Genomic DNA, 26787 nt, shown 5'->3' on the forward strand with positions numbered 1-26787 from the left:
TGATTTCTAATTATTTTCCTCTAAGTTTTGAAATTACTGTCAATTTATTTTCTTTATTTTTGACATTTTTCTGTATTTAATGAAGTGAAATTCATCGAATTGAAACTTCATTTTAAATGTTTTCATTTATTTTCTGTTGATTTTATTTAATATGTTTTTTTAAAGATGGCTGATTAGATTTTTTTATATTATTTTATTTTATTTTTAGCAGTCTGCGCATGCTCCTCACTCTCCTCTGTGGAGAGAAACAGAGCGGAGCGCGTGATGACAGGCCTCACCTGCGCAGGTAATCTACCTGTGGGAGCCAATCAGGTGTTTTGGCGCTGCCTTTTGTTTGTTGTTAGAGCGGCACGAGGTGCCGCGTGGGTGCGCTGAACCATGGGTGAGCTGCCCATTGAAACCCCCAGAAGCCTCCAAGTGACCAGAAACAGAGACTGATCCGGATCAGAGGAGGTGATGGTGTGCACGAGGAGGAGGAGGACACTCCTCAATTATCCCTCCGCGTGAAGATAGGTGGCGCGTGGTGGCAGAGCGTCTCGCGCCTGTTTATGTTGCAGGAAAGAAAAGAAAAAAAAAAAAAAAAGAAAAAAAAACAGCGGTGACAGGCTCCGGCGGGGAGGCGTCACACGGATCAGTCCCGACCTGCCAGCCCGGACCGACGCTCCTCTGCCGGCCACCGCTCTGCTCCAGCACCGGGACGCACCGGGACGCACCGAGACAACGTCCACAATTTTTCAGTTTTTAAGGGAGGGGTGCACGCGCGGCAGCAGCACTTTTTTATTTTCTGCCATTTCTTCCTCGCTGCTTCTCCTCCTTCAGCAGGAGGAACACGGTGACTCTCTGGTAGGTCTCCTCTCCTCTCCTCTGCTTTTCTTTCAGGAGCCAATCAAAGCGCAGCAGTTACCTGCGCTGCTCTACCTGCGCGGCCAGGTGAGGAGAGAGGTGCGCGCTCCCGCTCGCTGCCGCCGCCCCAGGTATTGGATGGATGGACGGGGAGGTGGAGGGAGAGGACGATGCTCGGCGGGAGGAGAGGAGCAGGCCGGCCGGGGAGCAGGAGCTCTGTCCCCGCGTCCCGCTGCTGCTGCTCCCGCTCAGACACGAGGAGGCTGCGGAGGAAACAAGTGGATCACATGTCACATTCAGGCTTCCGTCGTCTCTGGACTCACCAACAGGTTTGATTCGTTTTCATGGAGGACAAACCTGATCAATACCTGATCGAACCTGATCGGCATGTGTTCATTTACTGACCCGCGCACAGATGACACACTGCAGGCCTCAGTGTTCACGCTCATTATATAACACACACACATTCACGGATTCTGGCACGGACACATTTTCCTCACGTATCGATGAGTGATCAGGGATCGATGAGGCCTCGCAGCTCAACTCCGGGACAGAAAACTGCGTCAGTGTTTGAAAAGAGGCGCAACAAAACCCACAAGTTCATCATTAAAGTCTCAAAGTAGTTCTGGTCTGTGTGTGTGTGTGTATTTGTGTGGGTGTGTGTGTGAGTGTTTGTGTGTGTGCGTGTGTGTTGATGTGTGTGTGTGTGTGTGTGTGTGTGTGTGTGTGTCTCCCTCTGTGTGTGTGTGTGTGTGTGTGTGTGTGCGTGTTTGTGTGTGTTGATGTATGTGTGTGTGTGTGTGTGCGTGTGTGCGTGTTTGTGTGTGTTGATGTATGTGTGTGTGTGTGTGTGTGTGTGTGTGTGTGTGTGTCTCCCTCTGTGTGTTTGTGTGTGTGCGTGTGTGTTGATGTGTGTGTGTGTGTGTGTGTGTGTGTGTGTGTGTGTGCGTGTTTGTGTGTGTTGATGTGTGTGTGTGTGTGTGTGTGTGTCTCCCTCTGTGTGTGTGTGTGTGTGTGTGTGTGTGTGTGCGTGTTTGTGTGTGTTGATGTATGTGTGTGTGTGTGTGTGTGTGTGTGTGCGTGTGTGCGTGTTTGTGTGTGTTGATGTATGTGTGTGTGTGTGTGTGTGTGTGTGTGTGTGTCCCTCTGTGTGTTTGTGTGTGTGCGTGTGTGTTGATGTGTGTGTGTGTGTGTGTGTGTGTGTGTGTGTGTGTTGGTGTGTGTGTCTCCTTGTCTCTGTGTGTATGTGTGAGTGTGTCCGCCCTCCTCCTCCTCCTCCTCCTCCTCCTCCTCTGTCAGCCCAGCGGAGTCGCTCCTCTCAGCAGAGATCAGGCGGACGGGGACGCGGGGCGGCGGTGCGGTGCGGTGCGCTCGGTGCACGCTCTCCAACAAAACAAACTAACTGAAAACAAACTGAGGACTTTTTGTTAAGCGGGATTTTCTTTGTCCTAAAGTTCCCTAAAGTGCTCAGTAAAGGGGGTCCGGGTGGAGGATCTGGTCTGGGATTTACTTTGTGTGTGCTGCTTGTCAGGGAGCGGGGAGGAGCAGCGGAGCGGAGCCGGATCGAGGAGCCCATGCGGACTGGACTGACTTATCAATGAAGCAGGAGATCATGGCGGAGGGTCCCCGCTGCAAGAGGCGAAAACAGGCCAACCCCCGGAGGAAGAACGGTAAGACACACACAGACACACACAGACACACACACACACACACACACACACACACCGAGTCCCGCAACAACTCCCGCAAACTCCGCTGCGCTGCGTGTCCCCGCCCGTCCGCCACCCGGCCCGCGCCGGGACGTCCCCGCCTGCCGTCCGAGGACGCGACAGAACTCCTCGAAAAGTTGTTTGACGGGACCTGTGGGGGTCTGGGAAGGCCTCATAGTGTCGGGGGGCCTGCGGGGCCGTTGTATGATGCAGCGGAGCCGGACCCGCCGGGACCCGCCGGGACCCGTCGGGACCAGCATGGACCGTTATCTCCGACCTGCGGCTCCGCGCGAGAACCTGTGGATCCGCGTCCTGCCGGACTCCGGAGTCCCGGTTCAGTCTTTCTGTCTCTTTTCTCTCTTCAAACATTTTTGTCAATTTTTGTCTGAAGCTCGTGCGTTAAAGTGTCACCGCGCGCGTCAACAACAGGAAACAGATGAGTCCAAAAATGAGACAAATCATTTGGTTTGAAACGTGACGCACATTTTCTGTCTCTTTATTTTAATTAAAAAAAAAAACAAAACAAAAAAAAAACAAAACTGAGGGGTTTAAATGTGTCAAATGTTTTTATGAATTTTCACTCTTCCTCCTCTTCTTCCTCTTCTTCTTCTGCGGAGCCTCAAACTGAAACCTTTTTATTTTCTTTTTAATTTTCATTTTGAGATTTTTTGTCCTTTGAAAAATTCACACCTTTTTTTTTTTGGCTGCCTTTGGACTCCTTTAAAAAGTCGGATTTTTGGCTGCTTGATAGTAACAAACCTTTATTTCCCTGATTTGAATTTCTTCTCAGCTGATTGGAGCCACAGACTCATTTTATTCAAATCTGCTTCTCTAACGTTAAATCACTTTTCAGGCCTGTTTGACACTCAGCCTTCATCCTGATTTAAAGGCTCAAACAAACGGCACAAAGTGAAGTGTCAAAGGTTCATTTCACGTCTGTAAATTGAGCAGAAAAAACAGGCTGCAGGTTTTAACTTCTGATTTGATTAAATTCTGAAAATGAAGTGAAAACGCGTCAAGCTGAGCTCGATTCAAACGCTCAACATTCCTCCGTCATCAAGTTTTGTGACGCCGTTTCTTCCCGTCGTCGCTTCGTGTCATCGTAGTTTTTCTTCCTCTGGGGGTTCGGCTCTGTCTCCTCCTCTCGGGGGTCCCGGCGGGGGGGGGAGGGGGGCGAGGAGGGCGGAGGGGGGCAGATTAAGGCCTGGTGTAACCAGATCTGTGCAGCCTGAACGGCCTCCTCGTCCGCGGGTGTCCGTCCGTCCGTCCGTCCGTCCAGCTGTGAGGCTGCAGCTGTTTCAGGACCAGCTTTGCCGTTTTAATCTTCTCTTTTCTGGAGGAAGTCTGGTGCTGATGTTTGGACCTCATTGTTCTCCATCGTTCCGCTCACAGCCTCAGAAATTCATTTGAAACTGTTTCCGCAGACTCTGGGTCTTTGGTGGATTTGTGTCGGTCGTGTCTCCGGCGGCGGACGCCGCTCTGACGGTCTGTGACTGTCTGACTGTCAGATTTAGAGGAAGGAGCCGCTCCTCTTCGTCCTCTGTCGTGGTTTGAAAGTGGAAACTCGTAAAAAATGTTGAATGTGGTTCATTTGGCCCTTTTGAGTCCTGCCTCAGAATGAGACCAGGACCGGGACCAGGACCAGGATCAGGGCAGCTGATTTTGGGGTTGTTCAGGCGGGTCGGGCCTTCCTCGGCGTGCCGCGGAGCGTCCGGCGCCTCCGGCGGCAGCAGTGTCAGGCAGGTCATGCCACATGTCTCACAGCCGTGTCGTTGTCCACTCAGAGGACGCCGCTGTTCACCGTCTGCAGGTTTACAGCCGCTGACACGAAACCCTGACGGAGTCAGAATCAGAGTCTGACCTGCAGGAGACAGAAAGACAGAAAGACAAAGCTCAAACCCGTCTTCAGTGTGTGGACGCACTTTTATTCATGACAACACAGAAAAGAGAATTCAATGAACGTCAGCTACAGAAAATGTTCATAGAGGTTTTTTTTGCCTTCACAAGTGAGAAGCAGCATAAAGCCGACAGGAAGTGAGCGAGACCGAGGACGGCGTGTCACAGCGGTCCGTCCGAGGACGCCTGGAGAGACGAGGCTTTTTTATACGTTTGATGGAAGTGTTGTCGTTGTGTGACAGCGCCGAGAGAAGGCGCAGGAGACGGAGAGGACGGGGTGGGGACACATGTCCAACACCAGCTGCAGTGTCTTCAGCTCTCGTCCGACGGATCTTTAATTCACATCGATGACATGAGAACTGTCTTCATCACTTATTGCATCGACTTTCCTTCAATCTCAAACACCTTCTGGATCAGTTTCTGACCCCCGTACAAGCACCTGTCGGGGGGGGGGGGGCAGGGTTTACGTCCCTGTAATGTCCAAATCCGAACTCCCAGCGTCCTCTCAGACACTGTATTCAGTCAGTGTCATTCACTGTGACCTGAATGTCTTTCATATCTGCTCCACCATGCCCCCCCCCCCCTCAGTAAACACCTCCCTGAGGGCAGAACAAAGAAAAGCAGCTCCTCTGCTCCTCTGCTCCTCTCGCATCGCTCTTAATCACAACTCAGCCCTGTGAGCGCCGCCGGCCGCTCGGCTCCAAAAGAGATGGAGGAGGGAAGAAGGAGGAGGTGAAGTGGAAGGAAAAAGAGCGAGGGGAAAGAAAGGAGGATGGAAGGTGGAGCGGAGGTGTTTGTGCCCTACATAGACCCCCCGCCCCCCCACTCTGGACGGATAGAGTTACAGACGGACGGATGCCATTTGTGAACGAATCACAGCTGAATTACAGGACAGAAGGGCGAGAGACATTAAGACGGACAGAGAGAGAGAGAGAGGGCCAGCTGGCAGCGTCTTCAGGAAAGACGAATAAAGCAGGACGAGTGTTGGAGGAAACCTTCGACTTCTTCAGTCACTTTGGATTTTACCTGTGAAGTCTTCGCTTCACCTCCTGCTTTAAGTCAAGCAGCCAGGAGCGTCTTTAGTTTCCCTCAATCACTCTGAAAAAAAGAGAGAAATCAGGCTTTTGTTTTTTATTGTTTGTCCTTTTGATTGACTTTCATCCTTCTGTCGCTTTCTAACAACTTCATTATTAATTATTATTATTATTATTATTATCTTACAGTTTGATCTCATGCTCTCCCCTCAGACACACGTCAGCTTCCTTCAGTCTGCACTGAAGAAACACGTGAAGCATCTTAATGCTTCCCCTAAATGTCCCCTAAATGTCCCCTAAATGTCCCCTAAATGTCCCCTAAATGTCCAGTAAAATGTCTTTGAAAATGACCAAAAGTCAGTTTTAATGTGACAGGATTCAATTTTCAGAAAAAAAAAACCACACACACTTCAGGTTCCTTCAGTTTTTGCTTTACGAGGTTTTTAGAAATAAGCTTAGAAAACGTGAAGACAGCCTGGATTATTTAATTAAAAATATTATTTGATGATTCTTGAGGAAACACGTCTGTCACTCTGTTCTTTCCAAAATAAAAGACATAATTAGAAATAAACTTTTGGTCCCTTTCAGACGTCTGTCCTCGTGCCGCTCGGCTCTCACAAAGGTCGACCGTAGAATCAGAGTTGGTGGACTGTTTACACTGTCAACGCTGCTGTCGTTCGACGCTCTTCCTGTAGGAGGCCCCGGCGGCCCCCGGAGGCCCGGGGCCCCTCGCCGTCGTACGTCGCTCAGTCGGTCGGCGGCTTTGTGTCGGCCTCAGCTGCTTCTTAACAGGTCGGGAATCAACCTTAAAATGCACCATGTGATATGAATTCCTAATGTCCCTCCTCCCTCGTCCCCGAGCCGTTTTATTGTGAAGAAAAGCAGATTATCCTTATTCACCTTCACCCACCCCCCCACCCCCCCCCCCCCCCTCCCCATCCTAACCTCCCCTCCAGGATTTAGGCTGATTTACTTCAGCGAACACCTCTGGTTGGACGGCAGAGGAGGAGCCGGGGCCCCGGGAAGAAGGGGCCCTTTGTTCAGGGAGGCGCAGCAGATAAAGCTGCAGCGGGCAGACGCGTTATATTAACAACAGGAAGTGTGTTTAATACACCCGCCGCCCCGCCAAAATAAAACACACATGAAGAGACAGCACCAACGCCGCCGCCGCTGCGACGTCACGTCACATGACGCTCGAGAGATTTTAGATTTTCTCTCATTTTTTTGACTCATTAGTTCTTCACTTTCTGCTCTCGAGTCATTTTGACTTTTGTCGCAGATCTTATGTAATATTTCTTATGTATATATAATACTTCAGTTTGAGCAGTTTTTATTCTTGTTCTTTCTCTTTTCTCACGTTTACACTCTTGAACTTTTTCACTTTCTTGGTTTTTGTGGTTTTAAGTCTTGTTTGATTTTAACTCGAGTCACGACAGCACGTGCAGAAGTATTATTATTATAAAGTAGTATAAAATAATATTAAAAAAGTAGTATTATAAAGTAATATTAAAGAGGTATTATTATTATAAAGTAGTATTATGGAATAGTATTAAAGAAGTAGTGTTATAAAGTAATAGATTTTAGATATTAATATTATAATAAAGTAAAATCATTAAATAGTATTTAAGTATTATTAAATTATTAAAAGTGAATGACGACGATCTGAACTGCTGACACCCCCCCCCCCCCGCCTCTTTAAGGTCTTAAGCATTAAACCATAACACCCCCCTCACACACACTCACACACACACACTCACACACACACACACACACACATTACAGTCCCTTCTTCTTCTTCTTCTTCTCCTTCTGCTTCTTCTTCGTCACACAAAGCTCGTCACTGTGCCGCCAACAACAAACGCTGCTCAGACGTCTCCTACGCCTCCCATGATGCATCAGTGCAGTGGAATGCTGTTTGACTGTTTCAAGGTGACCGACACGCGTGCATTGTCACCCCCCCCCCCCCCCCCCCCCCCACGTTGCCATGTGCACATTTTCTTCATGAGCGAGCGCAGAGTCGCCTGGTGACGTTTAGTCGCCGTGAGCCTAAACAGGCCGGATTCATGGAGGTCAAAGCTGAGCGCCGTCAGCGGGCCGATGGACGCGCGGGAGGACGCCGCTGATGAGACAGAGAAGACTGAGACCCCCCAAGACACGACCGTGAGCCTCCAGACGGCAAGGATCAATAAATGGGATCAATAAAGCTTTTACGTCTGATCAGTCACACGTTTGACACGTTTACAGGCGACACTTTTTACTCAGATTTTCTCATTTTTGACCTTTTTCTGTGGAAGCCATCTTCCCACAATGCAACACTCAGCCCCTGTAAAGGGAGGATTCGCCGTGACAAAAAAAACATGAATTAATGTCAAAGTGAAAAAAATTACACAAATATTATTTTTCAGTCTTCTTGCATTTATTAAGACAAATGTTACTAGAAATTAAAATATAAATGTAGTTTTTTAGGGTTTTTTTATTATTTAATTATTTCCTTTTTAACTTTTTCAAATTAATGTTATTGATGACTCTTATTACAGTTTTCTTCATGTATTTGTACTTTATTATTTTTTCCAGAACTTTTAGAATTTTGTCCTTTTTTGCAGTATTTATTTATTTTGAGTTTTCATGTTTTCAGTGTTGGGTTGATTGATTGATTGATTGATTGATTGATTGATTGACGCCTTTCATCATCCGGTTGTTGGATGTCTACCTGCTCTGGCTCAGGTGAACAGGTGTAGCTGAGGTCATGGCAGAGACAAAAACCTGTTCAAGTTCAGGGTGAATCTGCTGCACTTGTTCTCATTGGCCCCGCCCTCATAGGAACGGTTCGTTTGATTGGCCGAGCTCCTGCGGCAAGGTCACAGACATATGGAACAATCAATAACGGATGGCTGGATTAAGGTGTCATGACATCTGTGTGTCCAGACCGCCGTCGCACGGCTGAATGACTCGACCCCCCCCCGAACACCCCTTTACCTCTGTCCTGTGGCTCCAGGCCCCGCCCACCTCTAAATCAGTTTAAAATCGATGAAATCAGAGTTCGTCTGTCTTTGCTTCTATTGCTGCTGCTTATTATGACCAACGCCGCCTTTTCCCAGCTTACACCGAACCTCTCGTCACAGCAATGAACAGGTACAGGTGTGAGCAATCTGAGTATTCTTGATGTTGCATTCAAGGAGGCTCAGACATCTGAAATCTCAAAGTCATTCAGATGTCATCCGTCAGTAACAAACAGTGAATGTGGCCGTTGTGAAGAGGATCATGGGTGTTTGATCATTTGTGGCCTGAAGGAAGTGATTAAATACACAGTCTAGACACAAAAATGTATCAGCAGGAAACACTGAAGTGCACCGTTGACATTTAGAAATGTGTCTTTATCTTCACTCAGTCATCACCGACGAAGATGCAAAACGCTTTAACCTCGTAGAATTCGTTCTAATGTTTAACGTTGTCGGCTCAAAAATGCACCGTCATCATTAGAAGTCAAAGTTAGGAGTCAAAATGGTTCGCATGCAAATAAATAAATGTGTTCATGACATCAAAACAGAAAAATGCTTCAAGTCAAACAGACAAATTGTCTGACAGAAGAAACAAAAACGTGTCATCATCATAGAAAAGAGTCAGAAGAGGAACATCATGAAAAATGAGGAACAGTGCGTCGACTGAAACAGCCAAAGTCAAAGAGGCCAGAGCACTTCGCTGCTTCTGTATTCGACAGACCCAGTAGAACCTGGTTTTAAACTGGACTGGAAGAGTCAGCGGCGCCCTGATTCGTCCTGAGAGCAGCTGAAGAGTTGATTCGTTCTTCTTTGACACGATAACTTTCCTCCTCTCCGCCGGAGTTTGTGTCTCATGCAGGAGTTCAGCGATTTTCACCTCCTGCGTTCAGGAGGATTCGTCCGCCCACTCGGACTCTCCGTTCTCTCCGCGAAAACCTCCTCAGGCCAGATCAGATCAGCGGGGTTTCGGGCCGCGATGAAAGGACACCACTTCCTGGTCGCAGATCCACCAATTAAAGTAATGAGGCCGAGGAGCGCTGCTCGGTGCGATCCGGCAGCCTCGGGGGAAGTCCTGCTGAACTGACCCCTGAGTGTGAGGTATCTGAGCTGACACTCCTGTCAAAGCTGCTGCGTGGAGTCCGGTCTGAAGGAAACTTCTCCCTGACCTCCACACAGAGCGTGGTCCAGGTCCAGCACTGCCGACTTACATCCAAATGATCAAAGGGAAATTTACTGCAAACTGCATGAAATTAACCTTGAAGCACTTTGTTACCCACAATGCAACATGGATTTTGGGCAGTGACGGCTCTGCGAAAGCAAAGGAAACGTAGTTTCAGTGCTGAGGTTCATTCTTGACTTCCACAGTGAAAATAATGTTAGAAATTTTTGCTAATTGTTAGGTTTTGAAGTTTGAAGCTTCTTCTCATGTAAAAAACAAGAAATGAAACAAAGAAAGATATTCGACACATTTTTTTAATACGTCTACACGTATTGAAAATGGGCTAAAATATGTAATCAGTCAAAAATAGATGTTCTCTAAAAAAAAGTCGTCTTCAAAAGAGCAGACACGCAGATCAGTTTTCAAGTCTGACACTCCACATCAAAGTTAAGCTTTGTTCTTCATCAATATACAGATCAATCTACAGAGTTTTACCGTTGACTCCTTCCAGTTCTCACCGTCGTCAGTTGTTTTTTTTGTCAAACAGCAGTTTGACTCATCTTAACGTTGTAACCATCAACCAGTTTTTACTGGGGATAAAAGGGACTACGCTGTGTGTGTGTGTGTGTGTTTGTTTGTGTGTGTGCGTGCGTGTGTGTCATCACTGAGCTCATCTTTACCTCAATGCTGAAAATATTCATCACATAATTTTGCATTCTGGTGAAAAGCGTCCCCCAAACCTGCAGTGTAGACTACTGTACCCTCAGACGTTGACATTTTTGGCCAAATTTTGGAGAAACGTCCTCATGGTGCTGAAATTTCTTCAACCTCTAAAGCTACTAAAACTAAAGTTACCTAAGAAATGATTCAAAACTGCATCGCTGCTGCATAAAAGACCATCAACAGAAAAATGTTAAGTTTGCCGTCGTGATAAAAATGACTCAAACATTTATCTTCTTCTTTCAAACTGACACAAAACCGGATCAAAAAGCTGTTGTCGTTGCCTAAAACGTCGTCACTGTAGAACAATAAAAAATGTGACTTTACTGAAGCGTGCTATCACCCAGAAGAGCAGTCTGACAACGTTTGCTTTTGATTTGTTTAGTGGTTCAGAAAAGCCTTCAAGTCCGGATGAGTTTTTCTTTGAACCGCTGCTGATGTCCAGCTCTGGTCCACCTTCCCTTTGGACCAATCCCATAATGCATTTCAATGATTTTTTTCCTGGCTTGGTTCCCACGGCGATGGGCTGCATCAGTCGTCCACCTTCAGCGAGCAGCTGCGAGGAGTCTCGTGCGTCGCTTCTGAGCCGGCACAACCGTGTTTGCCGTGGGATTAGCAGACTTTGGTTTGGGGTGGGGGGTTGTGTAAAGGTAGCCATGGGGAGGACCCCCTGTAGGCCAGGAATGCCGGTCAGGTCAGGGGAGGAGAGCGGAGGGAGGCAGGGGGGACACTCGGGGATGGGGCAGGTGCCTTTGTGAGTCCTGTCAGCCATCAAAGGAGCAGGCAGAGCTGAAAAGGTTAGCAGAGGAGAATAATCCCCCTCCCAACAAAACCAACCCCCCCAAGCCCCAGATATCCTCCCAGCCTTCAGCCTGAACTGTGGCTGACTGACGCGTCATTCTCCTTCACTCTCCTGCTTTTGTCCACAGTGATTTATTACAGCTGAAGACAGGGATGTGCTTCAGACAGAAGCGTCAAAATGGACCAACATCGTCCAGAAAGATCCAAACGTTTGTCAAAAGGACTCAAAAGTGCCACAAGTTGAAAACCTGAAATATCAGAAGTGACTCAAAAATGTGTCGTCATCATCTAGAAAAGGAGTCAGCAGGCAGGAAATGTTTCATTATCATCTGAAAGCACTTAAAAATGTGGAAATGTGTTGCTGTAGAAAACGACTGGCTGACAAAAATCATGGAAATGAACCATCATGATCAAAACAGACTCAGAACCATCAGTGAGCTAGAAATCCAGGCGCTAACACGTGCTAACATGCTAACAGTGTCCGTAAAGAACTTCATTTGACGAGCGAAGAGACCGCCTCATCGTGTCAACTCGTCAATAACAAAGACTCAGCTGGTCTGACGAATGTACTGAAGCATCAGTTTGATCAGAACACATTAGTTACTGATCAGCGAGGGAACTTTCTGCTTATCTTTGTGAGATCAAAGATGGTTTTCCCAAAAGATGCTCCTCTTGTGCATGTCTGTCCATGAGGAAGTGTAATCCTTTGAGCAGATTAAACTGTTTTCACTCTGGATGATCCAGTTTTATCTTCTGGTGGGGCTGTGTTTCAGTTTTGATTAAGCTCTTATTCTGAAAGTCACTGACTGATAAGTGTCAAATATTAAATCCCTCTTCCTGTCCAGACTCGACCTCATCCCTGGCTGTCCTCAGTGGGACCATCCTCCTGTAGCTCCTGTGTTTGGGTGGTGATGCTGACGGCGGTGGTGGTGGCGGTGGTGGGGGCGTACAGGTTGCGTCATGGGACCCGAGGTGTCCCCTTTTGTGCAGCCTGTCAAACGTGGTTAACATGCGGCCATTTGTCTCCTGAACCCCCCTGGGTGCACAATGGTCTGGGTGAGCCGGGGCCGACGGCGGGGGGAGGATGGGGGAGGGCGGTGAGGGAGGGTGAAGCAGGGGCTTTAGTTGTTCCCCCCACCTCCTGTCTTTCTCTCTTCCTCCCACTCTCTCTTTCTCTCCCTCCATCTTGTTGTCTCTGACCACCCCCCCCCGCCCCCCGGTCCTCCCCTCTTGCTCTTGGCTGGGGTTTCATTATTTGCCCCTGGGCCGCTGCTCGCTGCGGTTCAGGCGTTATCTGACAAGGTGCTTCAGAATGTCGGCCGCCGCTGCCAGACAGATCGGACCTTGTGAATGTGTCGGAGTCGAGCGCCCGGGAGCGCCGCCGCCAAAACAATGAGGTGGATTGTTGGTTCCCACCGACTCACCCACCCCCCACTCCCACCCCCATCCCACCCCTCTGCTGCTCTGTAGCTTCCAGCAGTAACCGTTGTACCTGACAATAAACCTCCACGTTTACAAGCTGCTCATCCTCATCGCTGAGGTCAGGTCAAAGTTCTGGTTCTAGTACCAACATATTTCATCGGTGTAAGAGAGAGAAGCAGCGTTATCTAAAGTTAAAATCTATGTTGAACAAATAATGAAGCTGCAGAATAAAACCAATATTGACAACTTTTCAGAACTTGACACATTCAGTTCTCACATTCTGGTCTGTGGACGAGGTCCTAGAATCAGAAAACCTCTGACTGGAAAGTGGATTTCTAATAAAATAGCCTGAAAAGTAAAGTCATTTCTGACCTCTGTGCATTCAAACACCTGACGTAGTGGAACCTTGAATAATAACCTTTGGACAGAGTGGCTGTGACTGGAGACCGACTGAAGGCCATGATGACACCGGAATCTGTCTTTGGTGTCCAATGAATCTGATCGATATGTGGGAATTGCAGTTGTAACTGTAGTTTTCATGTAAGACACATTTTCTCCTAATTCAGCTCAACATGTTTAGTGTCTTTGGAGACTTTGGGATCTCTAATTGAATTTTAGAAAAGCTTCTACAACCAGAATTATAATTCTGAGTATAGCTCTCAAGGTTTATGAAGGTCTGTGCTGTCCTATATTCAGAATTCTAGTTCTAGTTGCGCAACCCTCTAAATATAGAACTGCAATTATTAGAGCGCCCCTTATTTAGAATTTAAAGCGTAGTGGTGCAACATTTTGTCTCATAATTCTAGAATTCTAGAACTTTTTTCCCCAAAAATGCGACAAAGTTTCCAGAGGTCTCAAATCCGTCGCTCTGAATTTTGGAGTAAAGTGTCTAAAATGATGCAGCAGACATGTTGAATATTTACAGTGTGTTTTGACGTTTTACTCATCGTAGAGCGTCAATGAAGAGCTGCATCAACATGCCACTTTATACGCACTGTGTTCAAAATGTGTAAAGAAGCAGCAGCAGCAGAAGAAGTGCCTGCCTTGATTCTGGCTGAAATAAACACTTCCAATGGTCTCTGAATCTGCAGCGAGATGTGCTCAGTGTTTGTTTCTAACATTTCCATTTTGAATAGTATTTCATTGTGTAGGCTAAGACAGCGAGCGCAGGCACAGCGGCTTGTACTCGGTGGTTTGCAGTGGTTCTAATGTGGCAGATAAAACCCCCAGCTTTGATATCGCCTGCTCCAATAAGCCCCTTCAGCCTGCCAGCACCTGCCAACGGGGAGGTATGCATTCATCTCCCCCCTAACAGGATTATACTGCTCTGTAATTGATTCATTTGCAGTGAGGGGAGGTGACAGTGCTTTGGAAATGAGAGTTTAGGTAACAGGCGCCCCAGAATTCAACCGACTCCATGTGTCAATTTTATTACATCAGTCCAGATGAACTTGAAAGGCCGGCTTTGTGCGCGCTCATTGGCTGTTTGTTCCTCGCTCAAAGGGACCCGATTGAATGGAGGTCATTGATGTGTGTGTGCTTTTTCTTTTCTTTCCTTCCCTCTGCGCTCGCTGTGTGTTTACACTGCACTTTATATCAGTGTTTGTGGCTGTTTGTGGCTCTGATCAGTTTTTAGCCAGATCGATGTGACACAGATGAAGCATGTTAAAGTCTGGATCAGTTCACACATGGATTGAGATACAACAATGATGATGTGACAGGAAAACAGGCGTAAGCGGGTCAATCGATAACTCGCTCTGAAAAAGCCCAAATCCGGTCAGTCAGGGTCACTCATGTACACTAGGTTAAAGGGAAACACGGCGAAAACAGGCATGTTTTCGCCGTGTTTTACTGCAGACGTTCTGAAAAGAAAGGAAAAGCTCAGGCGCTAACACCTGCAGAAGTGCTAGCAGTGATAGCCTTATCTTACTTTTTCTGCATTGTGTTGAGTAATGGCAGATCCCATGCTAACACTTAGAACAGGGCTGCAGGGTGTTAAACAAGTAAATCAGACAAACTTCGTCACTGGATGAGTGTTTCACTCTCAGTGAATGTTGGACTGGGAGTAATGGGAGTCTGTCCAGTCCCTGTGTAAACCAGTTCACCTGAATCTCTCTCTCCATGCTCGAGACTCCTAATGAGCCTGGGAAAAGAAGCCCCCCCTCTGGGGCAGAACTAGGTGACCCAGTGGACGCAGCCTGCCCCGGGCTGTGGTGGTGGAGGGGCTGGGGGGGTCTTCACATCATCTCAGGAGCCTCCTTTGTCCTGAATGTCTGGCACGTTAAACCAAACTAAAATCTAAATGGAGCTTCGACAGAATGAAAAGCTGAAATGAAATCGGCAGCGATGGTTATTTCATCACACAGTGAGGATGAAGGAATAAGGAACAAAGACGATGATAAGATGGCTTCCTGTCCCGGTTTCTGTGCCGTCTCCTACTGGCTTGATGCGCCCCAGTCCTCTTTGGTCCTGAAATCTGGGTTAAATGCAAATTGATCCAAGCGATACCAGACAATAATTACCATCCGACTTATGTATACGTGCATCAGACCAGAAGAGAATTCAATAAGACCTGGATCTGTCTGCACTGTAGCCCCCATTCAAGTCAGTCCACAGCAGTCATTACTTCAGCCACATGAACCAAGGACACTGTGTCACCAGGACTGGAGGTGTTTTCACCTTAAACTCTGGCTGGATGAAAATTCTCTACAGACCATCGTTCAGAGCGTTTCTGGGTTTATCAGTAGATTTTTGTCTGGTCCGTAGAGCTGGTTTTAAAATGTCTGTACTCAGACTAACACGGCTAACACGCAGCCCTGTTCTTTCTTTTCTCATCAGCAGTGACAGCCGTGAGCGACGAGTGACGCCTTCGTCTCCTGATACCTGCACTTACCTGCACTGCTGCGTGTTTGATTGCGGGTTGGGTGTCAGGTGACGTGTGGGTTTGATTTTTTAATTTGAATTGTGGGTCACTTGTTGAGACGTGAAAATAAAGCCGGTGTTGTTTCTTTGATCTGTCTCTTGAACCTTTTGCTGCTGGAGTCTTTAACTTTCACAATCAAACATAAAATGTCAAAAAAAAGTGAAACATCACAGTTTCCCAAAAATCAGGTTGAATTTTCTGAATGTCTAGTTTTGTGCGACAAACAGTTTAATGAGATGAAAGAGAGAAACCGTGTGAGCAGAGACGTTATAGAACAGGATGACCGATCATTTCAGCGCTTTGTTAATGCGGCTCATTCAGTTTGATGGAAGTGTCCAAAGAGCTGCTCGCCCGTGTTCCTGCTGTCGACCGAACGCATCAACCAGCCTTTGATTCTGTGGTTTCGTCTGGACTCAAACTCTGAGGACGGAACCGGCCGTGAAGCAGTCGGTAAAGGACTGCTGTCATTTTATTTACTGATAAAAATCTAATTCTTCTTTTTCTTCTTCTTCTTTGTTTCCGGTGCGGCTCTGCTGCTTCGCCTCGACCTGAAACAAACTTGTCGTGTGAAAAGCAGGTAAGGAAGCAAACTTGATAAAAACAGTCACACATGCAGAGTTTCCTCTTTTCTGTGTCGACACTGAAGTGTCCTTGAGACTGAGTTCCCTTTGCTGGCTGCTGTAATCTGCTGACACGCTGTTTCACGGGGTGTTGTTGACCTTGTCACCACACTGTTGGTTCTTCTTCTGTTTCTGAGAACACACACTTAAAACACACACACACACACACACACACACACACACACACACACACACACACACACACACACACACCTTCCCGTTATGCCCTCACACTCTTTTATTTCCTTTTCTTCTTTCACACTTCCCACTTCTCTAACGTTGCCTCCTTTTACCTTCTTCACTCACAGATTCTGGTGTTTTCATGATTGTTGTTGGTTGAAAACTTTGGTCACCAAAGTGTTGACCTGTGAGGAGAAGATTTGTTTCACAGGAGATTGAAGAAAATACTCAAATTGTGAGGATTTGGCCGTGGTGTTGGTGTTTGGGTGCTTTCATGTGTTTTAATGTGAGATTGGCTCTTACTGATTCTTCAGTGATTTTTGGGATCATATGCATCATGAGTTCGTGATCGTCTGATAATACGACATCAGTCTTCTTCACATGCAGTTGCTGCTTTCAGTAAAACTCACCGAGGTTTGAAACTCATATATCAGAGCTTTTATATCCACTTTTATTGGGCCAAGTTTCCTCTTGGTGGCATCGTGATGTGAGTCAGACTCGGATCAGTCTGTCCGGGTCAGTTTCCTCTGGTTGAGTCAGTGCTGCAGCACACAATGACATTCAGACAATAGTGTTCTTCAGCTTTGTGTCAACAGTTTGTGTTTGGTCTTTTCCTGTTTCAACATGACAATGTGCAAAAAGTCAGGTCCAGAAAGTCGACCGGTCCACAGAGTCCTGAACCCCATCCTACATGAGTCAGACCTGATAGCAACATCAGTCCTGCACCTCACTGATGCTCTGGGGTCTGAACAGGAGCAGATCCCTACAGCCTGACATGTTTACACCGTTGCTTATGCTCAGATGTCTGCACACATTTGGACAGGTAGTCCACTTTTCAAGTCCCTGCAAATTAATGTCCAAACCATCCAAAGATGATGAGAAGGTCAGGAATCATGTTTAAGTGAAACCGGTGAACCAGCTAAGTTGAAAATGATTGATAGCAATGTTTTAAAAATTAGAGGAACATTTCAGAAGAAGGAGAAGAAGAAGAAGAAGAAGAAGAAGAGAAGAAGAAGAGCAGGAGGAACCTTTAAATTCAGCCAAGCAGCGATGAGTGACCGTTTACAAGAAGTTCAGTTTCACACTGAATTACTGTTAGACTCCTGCAGGAGTCACTGCTGAGGAGAAACGCTGTCCATCACGAACTCCAACCACATTTGATGGTCCTTATTAGAAGAATCAAAGCTGGTGATGAGAGCAGGAAGTGTGCCAGTGTTTCTGTTTGCTCTTCATCGGTTCGAATAGAAGAAGAGACTCGGGTCCCTCAGGTGGACCAGAAACCGTCGCTCTGCTCGCTGTGGCAGCCAACTTTAGGAGACGGATTAAAAATTCATTGCCTCCCTTCAGACATGATCAAAATATTGTTTCTATGTCTGTTGTCTTTTTGCTCCGCTTGAGCTTTTCAGTTGAAAATGATTCACGTAGAGAGAAAATCTATTTTGTGTGCAGCAGCAAGATAAACAGTATTTACTGTAGTTGGGGTTAGGGTTAAAAAATGAACATGATTCTCTTCAATTTAAACAAAGCAGATTCTTCAGAAGGTCGCCATTGGTTCTGCAGAAACCATGTGACTGGTCTTCAAGCTGCACGGGTTCACAGCTTGACACTAAATCTCTTGATGATTGTGTGATTACTGATACAAAAATAATAAAGGTCTTTAAATCTTACTGCCAGAAATATAAACGTGGCTCTTTTCATTGAACAGAAGCTAAATTTCACAGGAAACAACCAAACAAAACATCACATGAAGGTTTGACGTGAGAAGCAACAGAAACACGAGGACTTTACTTCCTGCATGCTTTGAAAACTCCTCTGACTTGTGTGGAAATACTGCAAGTGTTGATGGAGGGAGGGTTGAATTTAGGTCGACTGGACTCGCTGGTAGAAACCAGAAAACATGTTGCGTCTCATTCAACAAGTTATTATAATTTATTTTTCTTCTCATACTTATGAATATGGAATAAAAGGGGTCGAAGAGCAGACCCTGAGGACACCACAGGTACCTTCAGCTCCATCTTAAATTCTCAAACCACAGATTGATCTGTTTTTGTTTCAACGAGCTCATCTAACAGTTATTTATTTTAAAAATATAAACATGATATTTTCACTGAACAGGTGATGATTTAAAGCAGAAACTATCCGATGAAAAAATAATTATCTGCAAACAAAGAAAGGAAAATGGAAGCAAAGCGTCGGTTTTTCAAAAAACGGGTCGCTGCTCAGTCTGAGATGAAACAGCTTCCCGTAGATTTCCAACAAGTGTTTGTGTCGTGGTTTCAGTGAACGACCTCTCAGAGACTCTTCATGTTGTTAACGGTGACAAAACCCTCTTCTCCTTCTTCTTCTCCTTCTTCTTCTCCTTGTAATTTAGCACCACTCACACTCTCTCACTCCTGGCATGTAAAAAGAAGGAGTCTTGAGAAAATTGGAGCACAGAAACGTCTGATGATGTTCAACAAACGAGTCTGCTTTGCTTAAATGCTTTAATTGGTTGAGAGGATGGTGGATAAAAGGCTTTTATTTTGAAGAGTAGTGAGAGTGTGGCTGGAGAGGATTAAAATGTCCCCGCGGTCTGACTGCAGCAGGACGGGTTTGGGTTTCAAAGTGTTTACCCCCCCCCCAGCCCTCACCCACCTCACCCTCCACTCGAGTGGCAGTGAACATGAGGGGGTGTTAGATGTAATCTGCTCATAACAGAAAGATTTATTTCCTTTTTACCTCCAACACACACGGAGCTGAAACTAACAGCTGATGGACAGAAAATGAATAATCACACATCTTCACATTGAATCTAATTGATTTGTTGCAGTCTAATTTGACTTCACAGTGAATTCTGAACAAAGATCAAATCAGGATATTTTGATCAAATTATTAATTATTAATTGATTGATATTTTTTTTTGACGCATCTGCTGCAGTCATTCGGTTTGGTTGGTTGTGAGGAGCATTGAACATCATGAGAAGGCATTTTAGAAATGTAATCCATTACTACGACACACACACACACACACACAAACACACACACACACACACATCCAAATCAGACCTTGTGGTTACTTTCCTATCAGATTTCTCCAAGAGGCTGGTGTAATAGTGTGTGTACATTGTGTGTACAGTGTGTGTTGCAGGGTGTGTACAGTGTGTGTGTAGTGTGTACAGTGTGTGTTGCAGGGTGTGTACAGTGTGTGTACAGTGTGTACAGTGTGTGTATAGTGTGTGTACAGTGTGTGTGTAGTGTGTGTACAGTGTGTGTGTAGTGTGTGTACAGTGTGTGTTGCAGGGTGTGTACAGTGTGTACAGTGTGTGTGTAGTGTGTGTACAGTGTGTGTTGCAGGGTGTGTACAGTGTGTGTACAGTGTGTACAGTGTGTGTATAGTGTGTGTACAGTGTGTGTACAGTGTGTGTACAGTGTGTGTATAATGTGTGTACAGTGTGTGTTGCAGGGTGTGTACAGTGTGTGTATAGTGTGTGTACAGTGTGTACAGTGTGTGTTGCAGGGTGTGTACAGTGTGTACAGTGTGTGTACAGTGTGTGTTGCAGGGTGTGTACAGTGTGTGTACAGTGTGTGTGTAGTGTGTGTACAGTGTGTGTATAATGTGTGTACAGTGTGTACAGTGTGTGTACAGTGTGTGTTGCAGGGTGTGTACAGTGTGTACAGTGTGTGTACAGTGTGTGTACAGTGTGTGTTGCAGGGTGTGTACAGTGAGTGTACAGTGTGTGTTGCAGGGTGTGAGGTGAAGTCCAAAGCAGGGGCGATGGCAGCAGGAGTCAGGAATGAATGATGATGGGAGCAAGTTTCTAATTTAGTTCATCTGCACACACACACACACACACACACACACACACACACACACACACACACACACACATCTTGTACAGCTGGACCTACACCTGGAGCCCCCCCCCGGCAGTGACAGAAGAACGATTCAGAAGAAGTACAAGTTCTCAGACAGACGTCGTATCATCTTTATCTCAGTGACGACACTTGTAAAGAGTGTGGAGGCGTGACATCACACTGCTGTCATCAAAGCGTGTGTGTGTGTGTGTGTGTGTGTGTGTATGTGTGCGTGCGTGCGTGTGTGTGCGTGTGTCTGCCGGTCGGTCATAAGGAAACAATTTCAACAGTAATTAATGAGATGAAAGAGGAGCTCAGAGCCAGAGTGAAGTTAAAGGGCAGATGAATGAAAAGCCTGTTAAAGCGTCACACTGATGTTCACGCAGGAAACACTTCTGGCTTCAGGAGACGCTCCTCACCTCAAAGATGACTGCGCTGGGTCTTTGTTCGAACACCTGAAAACACCTTGCGAGGACCTCTACTGGTCACATTCTGACTTTTGTGTTTCAGAAACGAAGGTGGAAGCAGCACCGTGTTGTTTCAGGGTGGCCGAACCCCCTAAAGCTTTGCGTGACATAAATGTTGTCATCTGCCACAGATTAGCTTTGGGTCTCCTACAGATCTGAACGACATTCTCAGCTCATTGATGGCTGTTTCTGGTTGGTGATGGAGGACAAATTGACCAATCAGAGCTTTTTAGGTGAGCTTGAACAGCATATTCCTACACAGCTTCCTTCATCCATGAAAAATACTGACAGGACTTTACCTCAAGCAGCAGAAGCGTGTTTGACATGTTCGCAGCTGTGCAGCCCCTCGCCAGCGTATTTCTTCTCCTGTCTCGAACAACATGAACTGGTCCGAACCAGAGCTGCTTCCACATCCAGCACAAACAAAACAAAAACAAAAACAACATCATGTGCAGAGTCTGTTTGCTTGTGCTTCCCAGTGTTCAGAGCACCTGACAGGTGATTTTCACACCTTGTTTGTGAGACACTCACGTCGCTGTTTTAAAGGTGTTGTGCAGTTAAACATCTGCATCCAGCAGCAGCAGGAACATTGGACAAGTTTCCAGCGAGACGATGCGCACTGCATAATTATCTTCCATTTGTTACATCGTCTGCTAAATGACTTCCTCTCTTACGCTCATGACACATTCATACAGGGACATCGTCTGCATAGTGGAGGACTTTTTTCAACAGTCAGTTTGTCAGTTAATAAAAGTGAGGGGACTGAATTAATGTGCACATGTAACGTTAACCTGACAGGACGAACTGAGTGCACCCCCACCCCCACCACCTCCAAGAAATGCACTAAACCTGATTTATCAACAAATGAGCGCGATGATTTTTATTTTATTCTCATTTGTTCAGTCAGCGACAGACAGAAGTGAAGGTTTGCTGCAGTGTCTTTTTCTTTGGGACCTCCTGAATCTTAAAGTCATTTGAAGGATTTCTGTAGTTTTAAAGCTGGCTGAGTTCCTGACTCGCTCAGTTTGTGTCCTGTTGACTTCAGGCTGAGCCTCAGAGCAGAGGGCATTATGGGCTTTCCTATTGTTTGTGGTCCTGCTGCCAACTGTGCGCCAACAAAAGGACCAGCGTTTATGACCGAGGCCTGCTGGGCTGAAGGAAGCCCAGGACCCTCACCCCCCTCACCCCCCTCACCCCTTCACCCCCCTCAATCTCTCCTCCTCTGCAGGTTTAGTCTCAGAAAAGAGAAGTGACTGTTTTAGTTTTGATCAGGTAATCAAGTCGTGTCGTTGTGTAATCTCATTTTTCAGGAAGTTGAGGCGTCGCTCCTCCTCTCTGCTGCTCAGTTGTCATGTTAACTTTCAACACAACAATCGTTTCAGCCTGAAAGCAGCAGGGAGACAAACTGTGGAAAAACCTTTCTGTCAGGAAGAGAAGAGAATAGATTTAGAAAAGAAAACATAAACCAGGTCCTGTTCATGATGTGCTTGGTCGGACAGCGAGTGCAGATCCTTCAGGACCAGAACAGCCTCCAGTGCGCTGACACACTGTGTTTCCACTGTCGCTCAGCTGTCCTTCATCCTCTGTCATCAACACAGAGCATGCTGCCAAATCTGAACCTTTTAGGCTATTTTCTGTCATCTGCACATCATTTTTCAGACCTTTGTGGTGGGTTTGACCATGTAAACAGTTCCAGTGAAGGTAAAGAACCGAACTCACCTGTTTTTGTGGGAATTCTTGGTCAGATTTGTTTTGTCTTGAGTCTTTTCTGCAGTTTGAAGTGAGTCAGCAGTCAAACCCCCAAAGGTGAACGCTTCCTCTCTAATAATGACTTTCTCACTTCATCTTTTTATTTTTGCTGCTGCGTTGATCTTTGAGAAGTCAGGAGTTTTTATTTGAGTCTCGACAGGAAGTCGAGGCTTGTTTCCGCTGTGGTCGCTGGAATACGCGATTGGTCAGAAAGCAGCTGAAGAAGAGGAAGAAGAAGAAGAGAAACAACTCAAACGTTTGTTGGAACGAATGAACGAATGACAAAGGTTTTAGTCAAAAATGCTGATGATGGTGATGGTGATGGTGATGATGATGAAGGTGGTGGTGATGATGGTGGTGGTGATGATGGTGATGATGATGATGATGATGGTGATGATGATGGTGGTGGTGATGATGGTGATGATGATGGTGATGGTGATGGTGATGAAGGTGGTGGTGATGATGGTGGTGGTGATGATGGTGGTGGTGATGATGATGGTGATGGTGATGATGATGATGATGAAGGTGGTGGTGATGATGGTGATGGTGATGATGATGATGATGGTGATGAAGGTGATGATGATGATGATGAAGGTGATGATGATGATGATGATGACGGTGATGATGATGATGATGGTGATGATGGTGATGATGAAGGTGGTGGTGATGATGGTGGTGGTGATGATGGTGATGGTGATGGTGATGATGATGGTAATGAAGGTGATGATGATTGTGATGAAGGTGATGATGATGATGGTGATGATGATGATGATGATGGTGATGAAGGTGATGATGATGATGAAGGTGATGAAGGTGACGATGATGATGGTGATGAAGGTGATGATGATGATGATGGTGATGATGATGATGATGGTGATGAAGGTGATGTTGATGGTGATGGTGATGAAGGTGACGATGATGATGGTGATGAAGGTGATGATGATGATGATGATGATGATGGTGATGAAGGTGATGATGATGGTGATGAAGGTGATGGTGATGATGAAGGTGATGAAGGTGACGATGATGATGGTGATGAAGGTGATGTTGATGGTGATGGTGATGGTGATGAAGGTGATGATGATGATGATGATGGTGATGAAGGTGATGATGATGATATGATGATGATGATGATGTGATGAAGGTGATGATGATGATGATGAAGGTGATGAAGGTGACGATGATGATGGTGATGAAGGTGATGTTGATGGTGATGGTGATGATGATGATGATGGTGATGAAGGTGATGATGATGATGGTGATGATGATGATGATGATGGTGATGAAGGTGATGATGATGATGAAGGTGATGAAGGTGACGATGATGATGGTGATGATGATGATGATGATGATGGTGATGAAGGTGATGATGATGATGGTGATGATGATGATGATGATGGTGATGAAGGTGATGATGATGATGATGATGAAGGTGATGAAGGTGACGATGATGATGGTGATGAAGGTGATGGTGATGGTGATGAAGGTGATGGTGATGATGATGGTGATGAAGGTGATGTTGATGGTGATGGTGATGGTGATGAAGGTGACGATGATGATGGTGATGAAGGTGATGATGATGATGAAGGTGACGATGATGAAGGTGATGATGGTGATGATGGTGATGAAGGTGATGGTGATGATGAAGGTGATGAAGGTGACGATGATGATGATGATGAAGGTGATGATGATGATGAAGGTGACGTGCCTCCTGGTGTCTCCTAGCTGTTGATGCAGTGAACCTGCAGCCTGTTTCTCATCCGTCTTCGTGCTGCTCGTCCGTCGGGTTAAAACCACAAATGGATGATGAGTCCGTGAGCTGCACTCAGAGCTTTAACTCCCTCCAGGGTTTGATGTTAAAGGAAATGGTTGGTGTGTTTTACTGGAAGTCTGAGTGAAACAGCGAGAGCACGGTTATAATCTGGGTTCACGTGTTTAAAACAATCCTGCTTTGGTTAATTAGAAACATAGAACATGTTTAGAAACACGTCACGTCGTCAGTGGCAACGACAAAGTGATTTCCATCAACATTCAGAAACGTGCCTCAGAAACGTCGGGTTGTTTGACAGTTTTGTCATCGGCTTCTTTTCTTCTCAGTGAAGCTGAATCAGACTGCAGCTGCAGATTATTAGATTATTAATCCGGCTGTTAGTTCACATCTGAAACCAAACTTCAGTCTTAACTTACGTCTTTAAGTGAAATCACAGCACGTATTTAAGTCACTAACGTAATGTAAGTTCGTCTGTTTCAACCCAAACCATGGCCACGATTGTTAGCATGACGACAAAGGTCACCTGACTTCATCCTTTCCTGCACATCCAAAGGTCACACGTGACATGTCCTTAGAAATGGCATCACGTTGGTCCATCTCAGCTTGTCCAAACAGACGTCCTCAGATGTTTCTTTTCTTTTCATTTACGCTGAGACAAAACAGGCAAACGAAAAAACTGAAACGAGCTGAGAAAAAAAGACTGAAACAATCAATAATTGATCAGACAAGCAGCTGATTCATTTCCTTTGACTGTTCTGAAAAAGGTTCAAATGTCTGAAACGTCAAACAGTTCAAACCTGCTGTAACGCCCTCCAGTTTGGGACGTGTCACACTGGCCTGTGTGGAAACCAGCAGGATTTACTGGGAGCTGAGTGTTTGTCTCAGACTGAAAGTGATTGGTGTTCCTGTGAGCCCAGGACAGGAAGTGGAGACACCTCTCAGCTCAGAGGTACAATGGAGACCACATCGCGGTAACACTGGGCTCATTGTACCGACACCCTCCTCCCACCTCTCCACCTCCCTCCCCTTCTGACTCCCCCCTCAGCTCTTATTGTCAGCGGGGAGATGCTGCTCTGTTCAGGACAGCAGCAGCATCACAATCAGACCTCAGAGACTCTGAGAACCAAATCACAGTCTGCAGGTTCAGAGAGGAAGGAATCCACACTTCAATGCTGAATATGCAGCGCAGCCTCGCGCCAAAGCATGAAATGGACCCGCCGGTCCGCTCGAGGGGAGCGTGTCTGCGCTGTGTTTCGCCTTGGCCTGAAAAGTACATGCATGTATGAGGGTGGTAGTGAGAGGAGTGACGGCCACACGTCGTGTGAAGAGCGACAGAGTCCACGTTTGGAGGAGGTGAATGAATGAGGCCGGGATTCTCGTCCCGTGGATAACCAGTCGTCAGTCGTTAGCTAACGTACTGAACGTGCGTCACATTCGTAACATCACGTATTTCTATAACAAACCGTACTCGTAGTTCTGACTGAACTTAAACCTCACCAACGGCAACATCCTGTGAAAGATTTTCTGTCTAGGTGGACGTTGCATATTTATTATCACTAACGGAATGAAAGCGTGCTCTTGGCACATCTCGGCGACCTTAAACACGATCCTGACGCGGTGGACAGGCAGGTCCATCTCACACTTGGCATGATGGGATACGTCACAACAGCTTCATGACTCGGCATCCACCTCCTTGCTCGGCTCATCTCGCTCTCCTTCACTTCCCTCCTCCTTCTTTCTCCCTTCCGTTAATGATGTATCACTTCCTCGTTTTTGACCAATCGGCTTGCACCTTGATAGAGAACCAGCCTCCCACTCAAATCACGTGTGTCACACAGTGGAGGTGTGTAATCCACTGCTGACAGTGACTCTGATGAAGACGTGTTTGTCAGTCTTTTAAAGACACTTTACCATAAAAAAAGAAAATAAAAACAGTTTGTGTCCAGAATCTTTTCTGAAGATCTGAATTTGACATTTTTGATAGAGACCATGTTCCGTCCTCACAAGGAGCCCTTCATAACGTGCCATAAGCATCATGAGGTCTGTTTACAGTCCCTGAGGTCTGAAGGCCTGGATTTGATCTGACACTCAAAGCAATGTTTAAGCTTCGTTTTGGTAGCTTAGCGGCTCGAATCTCCACTCGAACACAGCAAAATCTATTTTCACATCTTCAGGAAATATTTAGTGACGCAGCGGCGACTCACGGAACTTGTTGTTGAGCGACCGTAGTTGAAGAGCTAACTGCTAACATGCTAACACCAGTCTCCCTCTGTGAGCTGTGACTCATCGAACAGTCGATTAACAGAAAACATGAACAGCAGATCGATGAATCGCGACGTCCTGGACAGGAAGTTCCAGTGAACTCAGGACTGACTGCAGCCTAAAGATACCTGCTGAAAGATTACAGTCTTCAGGCGTCTCCAGGTGTCAGCCACCGAATCTGGTGGCCTCTTGGCTGTGATCTGATTGGTCCACGGCCTAACAGTGAGTCACAGTGGAGCAGCAGCGCCCTGCAGTCGCTCATCCACTTAACTGAAAAGTTTGACCTCGGGCAGCGAAGGCCTGTCAGCTCCCGTCCCCTCAGTGAGCCTCGACGCCATCGACAGGGAGGACAGGGAGTGGGGGTGGTCTACCCTGCCCCTCTGCCCCCCTGGTCACAT

At 46.4% G+C, this 26787-nt stretch overlaps 1 protein-coding gene across 5 annotated transcripts in view; it reads left to right on the plus strand.

Annotated features, from left to right (window-relative positions):
* The first annotated feature begins 361 nt into the window (after positions 1-361).
* The window catches only part of zeb2a (zinc finger E-box binding homeobox 2a), a 59911-nt gene continuing 33485 nt past the window's right edge, over positions 362-26787 (plus strand). The window contains exons 1-2 of one of the 5 annotated variants that reach the window (XM_076746923.1): positions 362-1172; positions 2375-2513. In XM_076746923.1, coding sequence (XP_076603038.1) covers positions 1014-1172; positions 2375-2513 — 298 coding nt within the window. In that variant the 5' untranslated portion in view covers positions 362-1013. The other 4 variants (XM_076746926.1, XM_076746925.1, XM_076746924.1 and 1 more) reach the window with 4 other exon arrangements.

Source organism: Chaetodon auriga, chromosome 13, assembly GCF_051107435.1.
Source record: "Chaetodon auriga isolate fChaAug3 chromosome 13, fChaAug3.hap1, whole genome shotgun sequence".
Lineage (NCBI taxonomy): Eukaryota > Metazoa > Chordata > Actinopteri > Chaetodontiformes > Chaetodontidae > Chaetodon > Chaetodon auriga.